We start from the raw sequence: 22,185 nt of genomic DNA, 5'->3' as shown, positions 1-22,185 counted from the left end.
AGCCACCACACATGATTATTCAGAACTAAGGTCCTTCAGATCTAGTATTTTATGATTCCATGAGAGTTCTAACTATACCTCTTAGAAATAAGTTGTTTTAATTTTATATTTTAATTTATTAAACAATTTTTTTAACATTTATTTTTGAGAGAGAGACAGAGAGATAGAGCACGAGTGTGGGGGGGTGGGTAGAGAGGAAAAGACACAGAATCGAAAGCAGGCTCCAGGCTCTGAGCTGTCAGCACAGAGCCCCACACAGGGCTCGAACTCACAGACTGCAAAGTCATGACCTGAGCTGAAGTCGGACACTTAACCGAGTGAGCCACACAGGCACCGCAATTGTTTTAATTTTTAAGAGTTTAATAATGATTTAAAAATCACAATAATCAGTAACTACTGACTATGTGCTGAGTGCTTTGAATGGATATCCCATTCAATTGAACAGCAAGCCTGCAAAATTGATCTTATTTATATTTCCCTTTTTATAGTCAAAGATGGTGAACCTTACAAAAATTAACTCTTCAAGGTAATATAGCTAGTAAATCCTGGAGTGAAGATGAGGAAGTAGTAAGAGTAGAAAGGAAACAGGAGAGTGGGAACCAACATTTATTGGATAGCAAATGCCAAATGTTGTGTTACATACATTTACATCCTCCGTCTCATTGAGTCTCTCCCAACAACTCTGGCAGATGCATATTTTAATATTAATAAGTTAATGTTAAATTAATAAATTAATAAAAATCATATTTTAATATTTAAAAAGGCAGGGATCAAAGTGGCCACAAATGTGGCTATTTGACTCCATTTCTTTTTGGTAGTTCTTGTTCTATCCTGTGATACTGCACCTCAGTGATCAAAGTCTTCTGCGAGGTTATTTGAAAAAGAGCGAAGGAATGAGTTCATGTAGTCCCTGAAAAGTGGAAGTGTAGGTCCTGCTGTGTAATTCCTCTTTATTGGATAGAAAAGGATGAAAATGATTAATTATTGAGCAGTATCTTGGCTTATTGGTTTCATTGAGCAGACGCCATATCGTCTAATTCCTCCCTTGACTACATCTTCAGGCTTTCTTCCTGTTTCTTCACTACTCTCCACCCCTGGCCAGTTTCTCTCCCACTCCCATTTCCAAACATTTAGGGAATTAAAAAGGGGTGAGCAAGTTCGTCATGTTCTTTTTAAAGTTTCAATGCGACTGCTGTAGACAGAGAGTGATTTCCTCAGTGCTCCAGAGGATAAAACCCTTCTTGGTGCTTTATCTGTGCGGGTGTGCTCTTGACGCCAATAATAAAAAACAGTGATGCCATCTGGCTTATGGATCACTGTGGAAATGACTCAAGATAACTGATCAGAGAGTGGGTGGCTCATAACTAAATCACCACCAGACACCAACAGGCTCCTGCTGCGTGCTCTCTCCTGGGCAGCTGAAGGATGGATGGGCTAGGCCTATTTTAAATGTTAAGTGCTCGGAGCCCATTCTGCTTCCAGGCTTGGAGACCGTCCGGCTGAAATTCACTCCTACCTGGGGTCTATCAGAAACCTGTTACTATCGCAGCACTTTTGCGTCATGGAAGTAGGATCTGCATTTACACACCATCAGTCGGCACTGAGGTTGGAGCTCTCCCCAGTAGGTTACGTTAGAGCCTTTGCCACACACCTCCAGGGAGGGGAAATGCAGCCTGAGTTTTCCAGTAGGAGAACCTGAGTCAGATTGATGCGCTAAATCGCCATTCTCCCTACAGGGAGTCAAGAGCAACCCTGGGAACTGATAGAATAAAGAATGTGGAAGCTGAGGCTAGAAAGAACCTTCAAGAACATTATTCAGGGGAAGATACTGTAGTCCAGAGAGAGTAGGTCACTTGCCAAAGGCTACAAAATTTCTTAACAGCAGCAGCAGGTAAGGGCTAGGCATTCCAGACTCCTAACCTACTCTACCAGTGTTTTCCAAACTTTATGGTGCACAGGGGTCAGTGGAGGATTGTGTTAGAGTGCCAGTTCAGATTCATAGGTCTCAGACCAGATGCAGAGTTGCTGAGAGCTGGCATCTTTAACATGCTTCCTGGTGGTGCTGATGCTGCTGCAGGTCTTAGGACCACACTTCAAATAGCAAGGCTTTCAAATGCATTACCACTCTACCCCCTGGGGAGTTGGTCCTTTGCTAATAGAAACATTTCTCTCACAGGAATGCCTGGTAAGGAGGCACTAGGCTGGCTTGCCTCTGTTTCCTCCCCCTTGCTTCCTTCTCCCTTTCTTCTCATTGTATTAAATTTCTCCTCCTGTATCATCTCAGCGGCACGCTAGAACCACAGAAAGTCAATAAATAGATCCCAATTTTGCTAGAAGGTGGCAGCTGATAGAAAATGCCCAGGATTAAAATGGACACTGCTGGCAGATGTGGAGTGCTTTCAATGTACTTTCCAGGTGATCTATGCTGTTGGTGCCCTGTCCAAGTCAATATATGAAAGGATGTTTAAGTGGCTGGTGGCACGGATCAACAGGGTGCTGGATGCCAGGCTGTCAAGGCAATTCTTCATTGGCATTCTTGACATCACTGGTTTTGAAATCCTTGATGTAAGTATATCTGGTTAAAATGAAGCCAATGCGTATTTATGAGGAGGTGAGAAAATGTGAATTGAACATCAGAAAATGGAGTCAAAGCATGATGAGTTTCATTCTCTGAAAACTTGAGAGCCACTCTGGTTGGAGAAGAGCTATTTTTAATATTAATAAATAACAATAGTTATAATTAGTAGTATTAAAAATTCAGCCTTAAAGGTAACTAGAAATAAAAGAGCCTTTTACGATTTTAAATTTCGATATCATTGTGTGTCATCTTATTGTCATAATGTTTAGTTTGCAGGTGTGTTTCAAGGAGGTAAGGATTTAATTGAGGATTTGTTACTTACTGAGTCTATTTGCCATCATCTGATTGCGGTTATGATATTCTCTGTACATTTTTCCAAGTGGACCTCAATTTTAGTTTATTTTTTTATTGAGGTATATTAGAGAATTAAAAAACATACGTTTAAGGCATACAACGTGGTGATGTGGCACACGTGTGCATTGTGAAATAAAGTCAAGTTAATTAACATAGCCATCACCTGGGATAGTTACCATTTGTTCAATTTTTCTTTTATCTCTTCTCACCTAATCACATCTTCGAAGTATAACAGCCTGGAGCAACTTTGCATTAATTTTACCAATGAAAAATTACAACAGCTCTTTAATCAGCACATGTTTGTTCTGGAGCAAGAGGAATACAGGAAAGAAGGCATTGGCTGGGTGTCCTTCGACTTCGGTCTGGATTTACAAGCCTGCATAGATCTCGTTGAGAAGGTAATGCATGCTTTTCTCCTCGTTCATTTTCATTTAAGGAGAATGGTCCCTGTTTGCCGTATCGATCCATATCAGGACTCGGGCTCTGTCAGAGGATGGGAAGAAGGGCAGGAGAGCTCTGCGCAGTTTCTCTTAATGGGCTTTGTGTGCAGCACCCGTGGCAACCTAACTCAACTCTCGTGTCAGTTGCCCTCCTCCATCATCTCCCGCGCAGATTGTCGGGACGCCATTTGCTGCTTACGCATGGCCTCCACTGTTAATGCGTGAGCAAACTTGTCGAGATTAAAAATGGTCATGCTCTTGACTGGAAAAACACAGGGCTGAAAATATGAGCACTGTAGGGCCTGGCTGATTAATATAAGGTGAATGAGTAGACCCAAAGCAGCTTAACGAAATTTGGCAAATTAGCATGCAAACAAACAACTGTCATAAATCCTCAAGGCCACTACCTTGCAGGATGTAGTTTGTTCATTTAATTGGACAAGTACCAGTTAGTTTAAGTAATTTATGACAATACTTCATGGCTTATTAGTAAATTAGCTGCAGTGTATGGTTTCTGAATTCAGTGATGTTCCCATACTCTGAAATCTTTCCATGTGCTCTGGGAAAGATTAACTGAGTTTGCCTGGGGAATTAAGTATAAAGTTTTCGGTGGCTTTGTCCGTGGCAGCATGCGTGGCGGCATGTCTTGCTATGACCGTGGATTGCAGTGAGTTCTGGAGCCAGGTCTGGGAAGGCCAAGGCCTACTGCTTTCAGTGTTCTGCACACTTTCGTTAGCTAAGCTGTTGGCATCTGATTCTCACGACCCTGTCAGGAAGGAGATAGGGTGACTGACCTCTCACTGTCTTTGTGGGCCTCAGGTTTTATTGACCAGTGTCCCATCAACCTTATTTATTAGGCTTTAGATGAAACTACATCTTCCTTGAAAATAACCATTATTCCTAACAGGAATGGATGTCACATTGATTTTGTTTATTTTATAACCAGTGAACTTCATCAGGGGAGGACAGGTTGATTAAAAAAATAATAACAATGATAATGACCCGACCTCTGAGCTGATCAAAATAATAATAATAATAATAATAATAATAATAATAATGGCCCACCCATGATGTAGTAAATGTTTGCTGGTGCTATTAAAGCTGTTTTCTGATTTCACTTCTGATGAGAAATGAAACTAAAGAACGGGACCTCCTCAGAGGGACAGATTCAGCTTTTGGCAATTGTCACCTGTAATATCTACTTACTCTGATTATGGCGAGATAACCACTTTCAGGCAGGAATGCGGGACATAGACATTATTCAGATCTGGTTAGGTCTGTGAACATTACTGATTTTTTAGTTGATATGAAGCTCATTGTCTCATTTATTCCGGTCCCAGTTATTCTAAATAACACGCTAGCAACATGGATGTAATTTCCTGTTGCATTTTCTACTGATACAATAAGATGAGAAAAAAAAAAAAAACCCTGACCAGATGATAGAAGGAAAAGATAAGTCTTTGGCTTCCTATGAATGATTTCAAAGGTATTCAGGTCAGGCAAATGAGGAATACGAAAATCTTTCTTGAAATTATTCTGTTTTGAAAAGACCCATTGAGCTGGTTCAGGCTACGTGAAGAAAATTTGTTGTAAATATTAATGTTGTACCAAACTTACTTCTTGAAATAGAATAAATCGTGAGAAGTTTTCAAAATTCAAGAGAACTGAGATAAATCAATATGTACAAAATATCTTATAGCATGCATCTGTGTGTGCATAAAAGGAAGGGGGATTTTCAGACTTAAAAGTTTCAAATTTTTGTGTTTGTCAAAAACTTTGTCAAACTAAAAAGAACGTATTTCAACACCATCTTTAATTGTTAACTTGGTCACCAAGCATACAGTGACCTCCTTCTGTGTGTGTGTGTGTGTGTGTGTGTGTGTGTGTGCAGTGAATAAATATATGCAGTGAACAAATCTGTTATAGGATTAGCTCACATTTCTTTCATTACCTGAAATATTCTAGTGTGTTTAGAACTAAAACATCAATAATTTACATATTAAAGTATTAATATATATGACTACATATTATTTATGGTTTTGCATAGGTATTGGTAAACAGATTCTTTCTATTATTTTTAAGACAAATACATCCAAAAGTATACATTTAAAATCTTCTTGCCCCTAGATTGTAGTCACCTTGAGAGACTACACCCATTTTCCAATAATTCAGCCCTTTTGCAAAAAGTTCCTCATAGGATTGGGATTTGAATAAGGTTTTAGAATATTACCAGCTGTGAGAGAAAATTAGCTGCAGTACTGATCATTGTACCTGTTTGTAAGTCCAAGCTGTATTACCTAGCTTGGTCATGTTTGTTTTTGTTTTTCTTGTTTTTTTTCTTTTTTTAATCTTATTTGTTTCACTGGGCCTGAATAAATTTTTGTTGTTTCTCTACAGTGATTACAGTGATACAGTTCCTAAAATATTTTAAATCCTGGTTGCATCTTGGCAATATGTGTTGTTGCCTCCCAAGTGGGATTCTTTGGGTATGCTAAGTCTGATTTTATTATTATAGAACGAATCACATTAATATCTAGCTATCTCTTGTACACCCATGAGTATTTCCTTGAAACACGTAATTCTAAGCTCTCTGTTACAACTCTTTCTGCCTGGCTACTGCCCACAGCAAAACAGTCCAGATCCCAGAGCTCAAATCTGGATGTTTTAGTGTTCACCTGTCAGTCAATTATGTAACAGAAATTTGCTGGGGACCTACATTTAGTCACCTTGGAACCTACTATACTAAGGGTTGTGAGAAATGCAAACCAGAGACATCATCCTGTCACTGAAGGAACTTAGGGTATCATCATTGGAAAGGCATCTTCCTAAGACTAAAACTTTTACTTCTTTGTTTTAATTAAACAAGTACATTTATTTAAGAACTACTTGTTTTGATCACTTCCTTGTTACCTTGCTGGTGAGGGAGGGATTCCTGCCCTGGGTTATAGAGATGGCTGAACATAGGACACCTGACCCTGGACAGGTGAGTTTGACAATAGCTTACTGGTCACATACACTCAGCCTGAAGAGGGAGGACACTGCATGCCAGGCAGGGTTACACAGTGGTTGCACTATTGACAGAGTGAATAAGAGGGACTGTGGGAGGCAGGCTTTATAGTAATAATAGGGTGCGGTGACTATCATTTCTCAAGGGAGGATGCGATTGGCTTGTTTGAATAATTCCAAGGGCTGGCAGGGATCTGAAACCCACCAGTCAAGGATAAGTAGGCACTGTGTCTAGTCCCATGATTAGGACAGTAGTTTGGCTAGCGGACCTCACTCACAGAGCAAAATGGAGAGGGAAACTTGCGATTAGGTCATCTGAGGCCCTCCCAGGCACACATATCAGGGCACACATAATGTTGGTCCTTAATTTCAGGCCCAATACCACACTACTGTAGAGAAGACTTTGAAGTAAGTGCTGTGGAAAACTTAAGCACTTGTTATAAGTAGCACTTGCCCTTAGGAAGTGTGCAGTCAAGCAGGAGATTTGTAAGTCTGATCAGTGTGAAAATATGTCTCAGTATAAATGCAGGAAAGGCACAAAGGCCCACAGAACTCCGAAGCACAGGAGTCCCCTCTGCCTGTGGGAATCTTGGAAGGCCAGGTAGGAAAGGGTATAAAATCTCAGCTGAATCTTAAGAAATGATTGTGATTTGGGGCACCTGGGTGGCTCAGTCTGTTGAGCATGACTTCGGCTCAGGTCATGATCTCACGGTTCGCGGGTTCGAGCCCCACATTGGGCTTTGTGCTGACAGCTCAGAGCCTGGAGCCTGCTTCAGATTCTGTGTCTCCCTTTCTCTCTGCTCCTCCCCTGCTCATACTCTGTCTCTCTCCCTCTCTCAAAAATAAATAAACATTAAAAAAATTTTTTTAATAAAAAAAAAGAAATGATTATGATTTTAGCAGGTGAAGAGAGGAGGACAGTGAGCAGGTAAGGGACTAGCAAGACCAAAGGTAGAGAGGTAACTAAACAAAGGCCACATTCTGAAATTTTCAGTAGTCTAGTAGAGCACAGAACACACAGAAGGAAGTAGCTGGAAGAAAAAAAAGGAGGGTCAGCTTGTGAAGAGACTTGAAGTAATTTATACCTTATTTTTTGGCAGCGGGGAGCCAGAGAGGGCTTCTGCGCTGGGAACAGAGCAGTCAGAGCTGCTCACGTTTGTTCTGTGGGTTTGTGTTTGATGTCTGGAATCGGAAGAAAGGCTAAGGTTAAGGCAGTTGGGGACAGCAGCACAGGTGAGAAGTAAAAAGGTCCTGAATCAGGACAACAGAAATGCAAATAGCAAGTAAGTGACAGACATAAAAGGAAGGAAGACCGGATTGACAATATTTGAAGAGGGAGAGGTGAGAACACTAATGTTCGGAGTCAGGGCAACTGACTCAAACCATTTAGTGTGCAATATAGGACATGTGATGCCACAGGGCAGCACATAATTACTTTTTTCCCTGACCTATTTGGAAATTAATTTACCGCAGGGCCTCATATTTATTAGAAGTTTTACACCTCCTGAGCACTGGAAAAATGGAGAAGACCCTGACGAAACAGTGTTTTTCCCCCTCAGTGGTTAGGCTGTTATATTTTGAGCTATGACATGTACTTGCTTAACATAAAGCTTCCATTCATCCGAAAATGGAAGTTGGCTTTATTAGATTCCCGGCAGAATGGCAGTCCTCATGGACAGAAGGTGACTGTTTGAGATGGGGACTGTCCCCCCTTGTGAGGCATTGCCACAACCCTGCTGTTGACAGACACCATTGCAGGAGATGCTTAAATTTCTAAATGATTCAGTCCAGTTTTCACTGAAGGTTGACCACATGCATGGTAGGAAAATCTGTGTGCAAGATAGAATCCATGCCTCCAAGAGCTCACACCAGTGAAGCGACTATTTAGTTTATCAGATTCTCCCTCCCCCTCCTCCTCCACCTCCTCCATGTTAAGTACTTTGCCAAGAACCCACAAGGTCAGTGGTGCCAGGAGCAAAATGGGTGTCAGTTTAGACTAGTTTGCTGTCACTTAGAACACTTCACATAATTACTCACTGCATCATTCCCCACCTAGATGTTTGGGAGGAACGAAGATGTCCCAGAACTCTTCAGTACAAGAACTAGTAGTGAAATTGTTAATTACGTTTCCTGTAAAGTGCATGTTTCAAGTCTATGAAAACACACACAAGATGTAGAAAACCATAGTCTGTATATTACAACGGTAGACTCGGGTGGATCAAAAATACGATCTTTAAATATCTGATGATCCACTACCTAGAAGCATGTGTATGGCTCAGGGAGAGCAATTTAGAACAAATTCTAAACTACAAACAAATTTCCTTTTAATATGTCACCCATCCAGAGCCTTGTCTCGGAGTTGGTGTGTTCTCTCTCCATGAAAGCATTTAAGCGTAAGCTAACCAGCTGTTTAGAAAGAAATTATGAAGGGAATTCAAGGAACTTTTAGGTGGGTTAGACCAGACTTTTAATGTCTTTCCCAAACCTGAGAGTCTATGCTTCTTAGGTACAAAGTATCGGTAGGAAATCATGCAATCTATGCCTGTTGGGCCCAGGGGTCATGCTCTGTCTCAGCATTCTTATGACATCTTCTGCATACCTTTGTTTTGTCTGCTTTCTTGTACTCACATGCATATATTTTGTCTTCTTGGTGAGATGCTCTGGAGCCACAACCCACGTATAACCCAAAACGTCTGGTACAGTGATTTATTCATAGAAGGCACTGCAAAAATATTTGTGGAGTAGACTAACGAATATACAAATACACTAATAGATATGCAAATATGAGAATCCTTGATTTTCCTTCCACAACCTGCTTTTCTCTATATGTATGTACCTTATTTTGGTTCATGGCAGCATCCATTGCCCATTTTCTCAAGCCAAAAACCTGGTCATCTTTCTCTTTCTATCAAACCCCACTTTCTATCCACCAGCAGCAGACCTTGCTCTACTTTTGAGCTATGTCATATTTCAATGACTTCTGACCACCTCTAACACTATCGCTAATCTGGACAGGGGTCAGTAAACTGTGGCCTTGTGGGCCAAATCTAGCCTGTGGCCTGTTTTTGTAAATAAAGTTTTTTTTTTTTTTAATTTATTTATTTATTATTTTTTTTTTTACAATAATTCCTCCAAAGGTTTTATTTATTTTATTTTTTTATTTTTTAATATATGAAATTTACTGTCAAATTGGTTTCCATACAACACCCAGTGCTCATCCCAAAAGATGTGACGATGTTTTATTAAAACTTTATTTATGTAAATAAAGTTTTAATAAAACATCGTCACACCCATTTTATTTACATGTTGCCACTTGCCGCTTTCAGGGCTAAAATTGCTGAGTGGATGGGAGAAGTGTAATGGGGACCACGTGGCCCACAAAGTCCAACATACTTAATACCTGGCCTTTTAAAGAAAAAGTTTGCTGACAGGGGTCATCAGGTTTTCTACCACATACTCTTTTTTTGTTGTTTTTGTTTTTGCAACCCTTTAAAAATGTAGAAACTCTTATTAGCTCACTGGGTCTCCAATACAGGCCATGAGCAGGATTTGAGCAACAGGCTCTACTTTGCCAATGCTGTTCTAAACAAATGATCTTTTTAAAGCAAACATCAAATCACGTGACTCTCTGTTAAAAATCTACAAAGACCTCCCATTACACTTAAAATCCAAATGTCTTAGTATGGCCTGGACAGCCCTTGGGATCCAATACTGCTTACCTCTCTGGCTTTATCTCATATCATATGCTTCATCTCACTACCTTAGTTCTGTCCACTCTTGCCTCTGGCAGGACCTCAAACTTGCCAAGTGTGCTCCTGCCTCAGGGCCTTTGCACTCATCATTTGTCTGCCAAGAATACTTATACACAGATCTTAGGATTTGCTTTTCTCATTTAGGTCAGAGGGTTTTACTTGACTATCCCACTAAAATAGCTCCCAGTCAGTCCCCTAGTCATTGTTGATTTCTTTACTTTGCATGATTTCTTCAGAACACTAATGGGAAACTAAATTATTTATTCTTTGTTTACTTGACTAGTATCTTTCTACTCCATTAGAATATAATCACTCTGAGGACAGGCACTTTGTGTATGTGGCTAATGGCTACATTGCCAGCTCCTACTGGTACCCAGCACTTGGTAGGTATTTAATAAATATTTGTTGAATGGATGATTGACTAGTTATGTATAGTGAATATTCTTTCCCTTTGTCAAGTGATTAGGTTCCTGGAATAAGAATTTACATGAGTTCCCACCCCCTTTGAAGATACTGTTTCCTGGTGTTTTCTACATCTGCTGTTCATATGTATCTCCAACAGCCAATGGGCATCTTTTCCATCCTTGAAGAGGAATGTATGTTTCCTCAGGCTACAGATGTGACTTTCAAGACCAAACTTTTTGACAACCATTTTGGGAAGTCGGTTCATTTTCAGAAGCCCAAGCCTGATAATAAGAGATATGAAGCTCACTTTGAACTTGTCCATTATGCAGGAGTGGTAAGTTACTTCTAGACCCTCAGCCCTGAATTTTCCTGACTCAGGCTCAAATGCATTCAGTCAAAATCCCTAGATAATATATAAGTAAAATTTAGATTAAATGAAGAGATGAACAACAGCAACAAAAAAATCTCCGTTCCAGAAAAAAAGTTGGTGTAGCCTTTTAGCATTTAGGAAATGAAATCCCCATACTATAATAGTATTCCATGTGCACAAAGGTTAGAAATCTCAAAATAGACCCTGTCATCCCAGCTCAAAGTAAGACAGCTTCAGAAAGTCATGGAGATCATCAAAGTCATGGGTTTTTTCATATTTGTCCTTCCTTTTAACTTAACATTGTGTGAATGAGTGATTTCAACTGATCTTTTTATTGAAGTTTTTTAATTTTTTTATTCTCTCATAGAGACATATTCACTGTAAAGTAATGGCCTCCAAACTATGGCCAACAAAGGTTTCCAATGACTCTCGCTGCCTCTCCTCATTTCCCTACTGGTGTGTGTTGCCCCTTTTTTTCTGCTTTTCTGCTTATGGTCAGTGATTCCGGATGGAACAGAAAGATAATTGATGAAGGATAAAATAATACTTCAGCCTGAAAGTGACCTGCCAAGTGTACATAAATGTGCTTGTAATTGTCTTCTTTCAAATCCTTGAATATTAATTATAATGATATTTACAGTAAAATATCATTATAATTGCTAATTTTTTTGAATGTTCAGTGTGTGTCAGAGACAATTGGATTTTTTTCATCTATTCTTGCCTAGGAAGGAGAGCTGATGTGAATTGTTTCTACTGGAAATACAATTTAATTCTTTCTCCCTCTCCTTTCTAGCTGTCTCTCTCCCTTCCCTCCCCTTCTCTTCCTTTCTTTCTACAATGTAAATGGTAAAGCCTAAGAATCTCTTCGGGTTGCACAATGGAACTCCTGGAGTATTATTCAGTACTGTTACCTCAAACTAATTTAAAGTTAAAGGACCCATACAATTTATGATTTTTTTTAAAGGAATGCACAGGTTGCTATGTTAATTTATGCACTCTCTTCTTTTGTTACCTGAACTGCATGCCTTTCCAAAGGTGCCTTATAACATTAGTGGCTGGCTTGAAAAGAACAAAGACCTTCTTAATGAAACAGTGGTGGCTGTATTTCAGAAGTCATCAAATAGACTGCTGGCAAACCTTTTTGAAAATCACATGAGTACTGACAGTGGTGAGTTGAACAATCTTCCCTAATTTTTTAGCTTTAGAATGGAACCCATGGCTGCCTCAGCACTTATAAAAATCCTTGCTTCTTTCCTGTGATATCTGTGTCTGCTCCCTGTGGTCTGAGTCATCCCCTCTTATTAGCCTTTCTGTCCTCAGGCTGGTGGTTCTTCAGGGAAATGGTGCTTTAAGATGGATGTATTTCAAGGAAGCTGCTCTACTCTGCTTTTATCTTCTACTCAACCCAGCTGCAAAGAGGGAGCAGCAAACCATATTTTGATAAATGATTTTGGGGAAATAACAAGCCTCTTTAATCTATATTCCCCAAATATCTTGGATTTCTCCTTCACAGTGCTTTTATATTATAGTAATTTGGGATTATTATAAGCTTCATGAGGGCAGGGATTAGGTCTGATTTATTTAATTGTAGCCTCAAGCGTGTAGCAAATGCCTGTTTAGCAGACACTCCATAAATATTTATTGGCCAACAAATAACTAATCTTGTTTAGTACTTTGTAATTTACAAAGCACTTTTATATATATTATCTTACTCAGTCCATGCCATGACACTTTCAGATACAGATAGAGGAAAATGTCTTCTTACCTTATAGAAACAAGTACAGAAGAGTCAAGGAGAATCCCCAATTTCACAAATCTACTGTTAAAAGATAAACTAAAGCATGTTAAAGTTTTTGAGCATTTATTTGAACACAAATTAATTCAAATGGGGTTGTGTCAAACCCTCAGTGTTTAAGACTTTTCCACCAGCAGGAGCTCAGGGAGATACTTTATGGAGAAAACATAGAAGCAAAGTAAGGAAGTTATTGACTGGTTGTAGTTTAAAGCCTAGTTGACTGTGATTGGTTGTCCTTAGCAGTTTGATTTTAGGGCATGTACAAGCTTAGATTATGTCTTGCTAATATAGGCCACTACAGAGTCTGAGCCACATCAGTGTAATGGCCCCTTGTTTAGTTAACTTAACACTAGTAAATTCAAAGCCAAGGTAGGAAGCAGAACTTCTGCTTCCTGGCCTGGTGCCTATACCACTCTCACTGTCTTCCAGAAACAAAACAGAGAGATGTACAGGCTACATGTATTTAGGACCTAATTCAGACTTTCGCACAATGATACAAAGGATTTGAAGATACTGAGCCCACATTGCTAACATCAGCCACACAACTGGATTAATGCTAGCTACAGAGGGAAACTCTCCATGATTCATAGCAAAAGTCACAGATTGGAAGGCCCCGAGCAGAGCCTTGCCTTCACATGGTTTGTTTGGTCCACATGGGTTAAAAAAAAAAATCAGAAGTTGCCATGTACACAGTTGGGTTTCCTTTTGTCTTCAAAAAGTGGAAAACATGGGAAAAGAGAAAAACTGGCCAGCCTAGATTCAGATACCCTTGTGGCAATGGGTGAGGTGTATCAGCTCTTCTTTAAGGGATGTGTGCTCTCATTCCCTAACCTTCTCACTGCCCTGCTGTCTCACACCCAGCTTCAAGTTAATTCCTGGCCACATCAGGCTGATTTGGGACTCCTGATTGACACAGTCAAGAAATGGAGAGAGAATTTGGCACTTCCTGGCTTCATCAGCACATGATGACATAATTCAGGAGCGAGCCTGAAATCCTGTTGGCCTGCCTTGAGAAGAGGTTGAGAAATGAAAGCTATTGTATTTGGACCCTGATAATCTTCAGGCAGCACATTTGCCTGATTCTAATGGTTTCTAAAGTGCCCCTGAGCAGTCAGTTAGTGACTCCTAAGCTTACAGCTCCCAAATGGGTCATTCTCTGAACATAAGAGATCAGGCAGCGGTGCAGGCAGAGAATCAGAGAGGAAATCATCTTCTAACTCTTCAGAGCATGTGCTGTGTCCTTTGGAAGTAGAAAAGAAGAACTATCTAGAATGTCTTTTTTGGGGTGATTTTTCAAGAACCTCCTGAAAATACTTGCCTGCATGTTTCTTATTCATCCAAACGTTAAATTACCCATAATAACCATCCTTTCTTCTGGGGACTCCAAGTACTTTAAACCAAAGTTATAATTAAAAAAAAATATATTAATAATGGAAGGTAGTAGTATTCTCTTTTCATAGATGGAGAAACTAGTGTACAAAGAAGTCAAGTGATTCATTTGGAGGGCCTGGGACATGTCAGTAGGACATTAGTGATTAGGTTTTAGGACATCTGCTCCAGCACAGGTACTACTCAGGCACAGGGAAGATTTTGTTTTTCATGTTGGCAGCTGGCCCATTTTTTCCAGATTGCCTAGGGATTTTGTGCTTGTTGTTGCTGTACATCTTTGTGAGTTAGCACTACACAAATGTTTGTAAAACAATTTGGCTTAGCATAGATTCTTTTGCTACAAGAAAATGGAAATAGATGTTTTTTTATAAATTATAAAAGTGATGCATGGTGTTGCCAAAAACACAGACTATATGGAAAAATAAAAAGAGAAATGTAAAAGTTATCTATAATTTCATCTAGAGTGGTAGCAATTGCTAACATTTTGGCCTACACTCCTCCCAATATTTTTTATGTATATAGTCACTAATAATACAACTACACTGAAAACCATGTATAGATACCGAGGATCATAACACGCAAACTGTAACCTACTTTTTCTCTTAAAATAACTCCTAGAAATCCTTCTATGCCAGTAATATGGATCCACATCATCATTTTAAAAGGTCACAGTGTTTCATTGTATACGCACACACACACTCTCTCATAATTTAATCAGTCAATCCATTGATAGACATTTGTTGATAATTTAATTTTCTGCTTTGTTTTTTTGCTGTAACTAAACAATGCTGCAGCAAGTTTCTTCACACAGTTGCCTATTTCCTTAAGGAAGAGCACTAGAAATAGACATTTGTGTTGAGACAAATATTTCTAAAGCTTTTGATAGATGTTGCCATATTGCTTCTAGAACTTGACGAATTTATACTTTCATCAACAGGGTATGGTAATGTGACAAGAAAAGAGCTTTTTAAATGCTTTCTTCTTCTTTTTTTAGCTCTACAGTTTGGGGAGAAGAAACGCAAGAAAGGAGTTTCATTCCAAATGGTTGCATCTCTGCATAAAGTAATTTTTAATTACATCTATTCATATATTAACTACTTCACAACCCGCATATATTATTATTTATTTGAAATTTCACATCTTCAAATGAGGGCAAAGCATTTGAAGTTAGCCGAGTTGGAAAAGTTGAAGTCTATCTTGATATAAATGGTTTTTCCATGGACACTGTTGGTGCCCCACCTAGGTCCCCTTTATCAGCCCTGCACCCATCTTCCAGCTGATAAGAATGTCAGCTCATAACAACTTACAGGTGCCAGGATTGCCACTGTCAAATGAGAAGCTAACCTATGTCCTTACTCACCCCTGTAGACTCTGGCCCCTTTCTTGCCTCAAGGTAGGGACTGAGTGTGGTACAATTGGTGCATTTACGCTCAGAGCTCATTCAGGGATCACTTTCGACTTTGAATCCATATCATTGCTTTTTTCTTCCCCTATCCTACCCTAGTTCTCAAATAAACCCTTCAAACCAGAATCCCCAACTCAGATTCTACTTCCAGAGAATCTGACCTAAGAAGAATTTGCATACTGAAAACTTGAAAAACAGTTTATGTGTTCAAGTCATTTTATTGCCCAGTCATAAATTATTGCTATCAAATTCAAAACAGGTAGATCTGATTCACAACAGAACTGTATCTGTCAGATAAATATTGGCTTGTCATAGGAAAGAAATAATGTATGGTTTGGTAAGCAGGGAAAATGTTGAATTCATTATTTTATTGTTGATATGCATCTTGGCTTTACGATTAAGTTGATGGACTTGGAGACAATTGTGAGGTAGATTGGTGTTTTTAGTGATTTGCAAAGTGATTTTGTGTTTGTTATGGTCTCTATTTAAGGAAAACCTAAATAAATTGATGACTAAGCTGAAATCAACAGCGCCTCATTTTGTGAGATGCATAAATCCCAATGTGAACAAAAGGCCAGGTAAGAACTAGACTTCTTTGTAATCCGTACTGGGGAATACATTTGATTCAAGCTATGTTGAATGTCTTTTTTAAAAAAATTACTGGTCCCTTTTATATAAGAGTAGATTTCTGATAGAAAAATGAAAGTAAGTTAAAAGCGAGGTCTTCAGAACTTCCTTAAGATTGCTTTTGAATTGAGATTCAAGTGGACATACAGAAGGATTTCACGAATCCGACCCAACTGGGTAACATTAGAATGCTTGATATTAGCATTGAAATTCCTCCTTGAATTTCACACTAAAACCTGGATGAGCTTCTATGCCATTGCCTATGAGGGCAAAGTATAATAAAAGGAATTAGATAATCACTGGAGGAATTAAGGTAGATATTTAGGCATAAAGGAGATTATTTGATCTGAATTATCTAAATTGACCATAAAGACAGTTCCTAAATCCATTTCTAATTGTTAAGAACTCCCTCCAGTCTTCCTCGCCAATACTAATATCTTCGTTCTCCCTACAGCACCCATCTCTTTAGCTATGTCTTCTGAGGCATGGGCAGTTTTTTTTTTTTTAATGTTTCTTCCCCCACCCCAGTTTTATTGAGATATAATTGACATATAGCACTACAGTATAAATTTAAGGTGTACAGCACAATGATTTGGCTTACATATATTGTGAAATGTTTACCAAGTTTAGTTAACATTCGTCACCTCATATAGATATTTTTTTTCTTGTGATAAAAATTCTTAAAATTGATTCTGTTAACTTTACTCTTTTGATGCTTAACTTTTCAAATATACCATATAGCAGTGTTAATTGTATTCATCATGTTGTATGTTATATCCCTAGTACTTATTTATCTTATGACTGGAAGTTAGTGCCTTAGGACCACCTTCGTCCAATTTCCCCTTCCTCACCCACCCCCTGTTTCTGGCAACCACAAATCTAATCTCTTTTCCTATGAGTTTGGGTTTGTTTGCTTTTAGATTTCACATATAAGTGAGATCACACAGTATTTATATTTCTTTGCCTGACTTATTTCACTTAGTATAATGCCTTCAGTGTCCTTCCATGTTGTTGCATATGGCAGGACTTTCTCCTTTTTTATGGCTGAATAATATTCCATTGTGTATACATGTATATATGTATGTATGCGCAAGCACACACACACACACACACACACACACACACACACACACCTCACCTTCTTTATCCATTCTTCCATCTCTGAACACTTAGGTTGTTTCCGTATCTTGGTTATTGTAGTGGATGCTTTTTGATGAAAGGACAGCAGTAGGTGGGTGGTGGTAAATTATTTGTTTGTGTATTTAATTGCCCAAACAAAGTTTTTACCATTATTAACTACATGGATTGCTTTCCTCACATAATGGGTTTGAAGATTCTCAGACTTCTTTTTGGAATTACAGGCTCCTATATAACTTGGTCAGAGGCTGTCAGCTCAAAGTTATATGTGTGATACACACTTAAGTCTTCAGAGCACTAATCACCTTTGGAATATGTAGCCAGCCAGATGCTGCTGATTCTAATTTCTGAGGTTCTGTAGTATCTTGCATTTTTATTAACCTCCTGTAATTAAGACCCTAATCTTGACAGCCTGTGACCTATTTTGGGAAAGTGTGATACTAAACAATGATACTGCAGTTTGGGTTTTTGCAACACAAACACTTCATGTTCATTGACTCTGTATGTTTTTGTCTCATTGTTTCTTATCAGCTGGGTTTCTGAATGCATCTAGGGACACTGCTTCCATTTGGCAAGAAATCTAATTAGCTGCCTCTATTTTGGAGCAATTCTGTTACCTATTAGAGTTGTCTCCCATAGAGTCAGCTCTGATTTTAGCAGTTATTTTCTTTTTTTTTTTTTAAGTTATAAGACAAAGTCATAAGAAAAGCTTTGTGATCTAATCAAGACAGTTTTTCATATGTGCTTAAAGAGAATAGCATGATTGACCTTTTGGGGTCATAGAGGTCCACTTGTTCCCCTTTTTACAGATCATCTGTTTCTATCTATGAAAGGAATTAGAGTACAGGAAGATGAATATATGGCTTAGAGTTTATTTCTGTGACTTTGGACATAAACAGAGAATCATCTGATTTCCATTTTTCTTACAATACTTTCATAGCCCTTTGTGTTAAGAGGAACACTACTTGGCTTCTTCCTGAAGACTCCTTGGAAGGCTCCTTGGAAGGTTTATCTAAGGCTTCTCTCAGAGATTGCTGCTGCAGCTCTAGTAGGGTTTCATCTGATAAACGTGGAAGTGATAGGAAGATGCTTATGCTATAGAATAAAACTTAGGTGCTCTCAAGATAGTGAGGAGAGAATGCAGGCTGGCATGTGCTCAAGTCTTTCATAAATAGTAAACAATTTTGTGGCTGTGCTCATCTTCTCCTTTCTTTGTATTCCCCCTTCTTGTAATCCCTTTTCCTTCCTACTTGGAGGTGGCAGTTGCCTTTTGTGTTCTTATACTCCTTTCTGGCTGGTTCTGGCCAGAGAATGGATATAATGCCAGCTATTTACAATTCTAGCAAAAATGTATTCTTTTTTGCCTTCTAGGTGTATTTGCTTATAAAACTTGACAAACTGTGAGTTAAAAGGTTCATTCTGTGTTAAAGGAATTTTGAGTAAATCCTATTTGGAGTAAATCCTATTTGGAGACTCTTGCATGAAAGGATGGGTACTGTGAGTGTCCTCAGGCTGGGGAGTGAGTGAATGCCTACTACCTATTATGTAAAGAGCACAAAATTCAAACATTTTTAAAATCTCAAGATGCAGCAATTAGGACAAAATCTTGAGTAATAATCTTTTTTGGACACAGACTAAGCGCGGCCCTTCTTCTTCAGGTGTATTGGACCCTTACTTGGTTCTGCAGCAGCTGCGTTGTAATGGTGTCTTAGAAGGGATCAGGATATGCTGTGAAGGTTTTCCGAACCAACTGTTGTATGCTGATTTTAAACAAAGGTAAAGATATACATCCTAGGACCCAAGGAACCTAAGGCATTCTGCTTTCCTCTCTTTCTGAGTGTTTAGGCATGCATTGTTTGTTTGGTTGATGTCCTCCAGACTACAGATCGATGTGTTTTGGTGGTGGTGAGATATATGACGACAGAGTTCCATTATTACTTCCCCTTAAATCCAACATCCATGTAGCTGTAATATCCTTAAATCTCTATTAACGGATAATAGACCTACATATAGAAGAAATATATACAGAAGAAAGACATGGAGGCTGAATTGAATTTCTGAAATGTTGTATGTACTTAATCGTAGCTGCCTTCCAAGTAGGCTGTTGCTTTACTAGCAAGCCTGTGAAAGAAAGGAAGCCAGCAGGGTGTGTGGCAGGCCGCAGGAGAGGCATTTTTGCTTTCTATTTCCTGAATTCCGAAAGTGTAAATTATAGGTCATCAAACAAATTTGAGCCAAGTATGGTAGAGTAGAAAGAGTACCTGTCTCAGAATTAAGAGGCATATTTCTAGTTCTCTGCCAGCTCACCATTAGGGTGAAGAAATCTTGGAAGAGACATTTAATGTCTCTGCTTTTCAGTTTTCTTACCTGTACAATAGAGATACTTAAGCCTGGCTCTTTCTCTCCCTTTGACTCTCAATCTCTCCTTCCGTCTGTAACTGAGCAGAGAATCAAATGATGTTGTCTCTAAAGTACTATAAAAATACACACTATTATGCCAAAGTAAGGTTTTATTGCTTGTATCCTCATTATTTTTTCCAGGAGTTTTCCAAAAGTTGAACATATTGATAGGAGAGGTACAAGTCTGTACCTTCTTTACCTCACTTGTCCAAATTATTCTTCGTTTGAATCATATGACCTCTCTGATCCCAGGACTTATTCTTTATCTATTTTAAATTAGGTACTGCATCCTGAACCCCAGGGCCTTTCCAAAGAGTAGGTTTGTGAGCAGCAGAAAAGCCACTGAAGAATTACTTGCCTCATTGGAGATAGACCATATCCAGTATCGCTTTGGAATCACTAAGGTAACAGAAAACTAGGAAGAATGCATTTGGAGAAGAGTGGGAGGAAAGAGTGTGTATCTTAAAATAAAATACCCATGAAAGTGCAATGATAAGGCATTCTACAGTTCTTGTGACCGCAAATAACACAAATAGAGCTTGGTTGAAAGTGGAAACTTCAACGCTGTTTGGGAGAAAACTCAATGTTTCTTAAACCTCAGTCTTGAGTACATTTGCATTTTTATAATTATTCATTTAAGTAAGTTTGGGCCAAGATATAAATATTGAATTAACCTTGCTGTGCTAGAAAATGTGCATCGACATCAGAGCTAGAAGAAGGTAAATCAGCTTATTGGAATGAACTGCTTGTATGTGTGTGAATTGGTTTATTCACAAGTACTCTTTTAGGGAATTAATTCTAGGAGACTATATGAGTAATTAAAAATGTTTAAGTCCCTGGGTGGATCAGTCAGCTAAGCGTTTGACTCTTGATTTCGGCTCAGGTCTTGGTCTTAGGATTGTGAGATGGAGCCCCACGCTAGGCTCTGTGCTGAGTGTGGAGCCTGCTTAAGAATCTCCCTCTCCCTCTCTCTCTCTCTACCCCTCCACAACTCACTTTCTCTCTCTCTCTCTCTAAAAAAATAAAATAAAATAATGTTAAGATCAACCCCACTATCTAAAAAAATTAATCCAAAATTAAGTCCCTTAAATGTAGTTTACTAAATTCTGTCTCATGTTAGATGATTTTGGAATAACCCACATATTATGGGAAACTTCTAATAGATTTGGTTTTAGTTGATGGTCAACATCAAGTTATTCCTAATGACATCCATAGAAGGATCAAATTGTTAGAAGGAGAATTGGAAGGTCTAGGGTAAAGAGCTCACAGAAAAAGAACTCCATTAGGACATGATTATAAAATGTTAGTCGACTCCCATCTTTTGAGTTCTTGAGAGTCTGTTTCTGGTGTTCGTTGTTTCTGCTGATTTCCACTACTGGTCTCTTGCTTCCTTGTGTGCTTAGTTATTTTTGCTGTATACTACTCATCTAGACTAGGACTAGCATGAGTAAAAAGAGCCTCCTAAAGCACAAAATTTGAGAAGCACTCACTATTAAGGTTATGTAAGTACTGACTTATACAACCTTAAAAGTGAGAGCTTCCTTAAAATTGTGCCTGACACCTCACTCACCTCATCTTGGCCATTACTAATAATTCTTGAAAAAGTGTATGTGGACTCATTAATATCGAAGACAAAGTGAATTCTCTGGAGCAGAGATCAAAAACTTTGGTGTAAGGTCCATCTACATGGACTATTTTTTATATGTTAAAATGGTTTGAGCAATCCCTATCAAAATAACACCAGCATTCTTCACAGAGCTAGAACAAACAATCCTAAAATTTGTATGGAACCAGAAAAGACCCTGAATAGCCAAAGTAATCTTGAAAAAGAAAACCAAAGCTGGAGGCATCACAATTACAGACTTCAAGCTGTATTACAAAGCTGTAATCATCAAGACAGTATGGTACTGACACAAAAACAGACACTCAGATCAATGGAACAGAACAGATAACCCAGAAATGGACCCACAAACGTATGGCCAGCTAATCTTTGACAAAGCAGGAACGAATATCCAATGGAATAAAGACAGTCTCTTCAGCAAATGGTGCTGGGAAAACTGGACAACAACATGCAGAAAAATGAACCTGCATCATTTTCTTACACCATACACAAAAATAAACTCAAAAAGGATGAAAGACCTAAATGTAAGACAGGAATCCATCAAAATCCTCGAGGAGAAAGCAGGCAAACACCTCTTTGATCTCGGCCACAGCAACTTCTTACTCAACACATCTCTGGAGGCAAAGGAAACAAAAGCAAAAATGAACTGTTGGGATCTCATCAAAATAAAAAGCTTCTGCACAGCGAATAAAACAATCAGCAAAACTAAAAGGCAACCAACAGAATGGGAGAACATATTTGCAAATGACATATCAGATAAAGGGTTAGCAAACAAAATCTATAAAGAACTTATCAAACTCAACACCCAAAAAAACAAATAATCCAATGAAGAAATAGGCAAAAGACATGAATAGACACTTCTCCAAAGAAGACATCCAGATGGCCAACTGACCCATGAAAAAATGC

At 38.7% G+C, this 22,185-nt stretch overlaps 1 protein-coding gene across 1 annotated transcript in view; it reads left to right on the top strand.

The window, feature by feature from the left end:
• The window catches only part of MYH15 (myosin heavy chain 15), a 146,389-nt gene that overhangs the window by 40,210 nt on the left and 83,994 nt on the right, over nt 1-22,185 (top strand). The window contains exons 13-20 of the mRNA XM_053903316.1: nt 2,416-2,565; nt 3,160-3,330; nt 10,693-10,869; nt 11,941-12,073; nt 15,084-15,151; nt 15,985-16,072; nt 18,917-19,034; nt 19,939-20,062. Of these exons, the coding sequence (XP_053759291.1) occupies nt 2,416-2,565; nt 3,160-3,330; nt 10,693-10,869; nt 11,941-12,073; nt 15,084-15,151; nt 15,985-16,072; nt 18,917-19,034; nt 19,939-20,062 (1,029 nt within the window). The remainder of the gene's footprint in view (nt 1-2,415; nt 2,566-3,159; nt 3,331-10,692; nt 10,870-11,940; nt 12,074-15,083; nt 15,152-15,984; nt 16,073-18,916; nt 19,035-19,938; nt 20,063-22,185) is intronic.

The sequence above is a fragment of the Panthera pardus genome, unplaced genomic scaffold (assembly GCF_024362965.1).
Source record: "Panthera pardus isolate Hobbes unplaced genomic scaffold, ASM2436296v1 HiC_scaffold_16, whole genome shotgun sequence".
Taxonomy (NCBI): Eukaryota; Metazoa; Chordata; class Mammalia; order Carnivora; family Felidae; genus Panthera; species Panthera pardus.
Note: the sequence above shows the minus strand (reverse complement) of the source record. Positions and strands in the feature narration are given on the sequence as shown.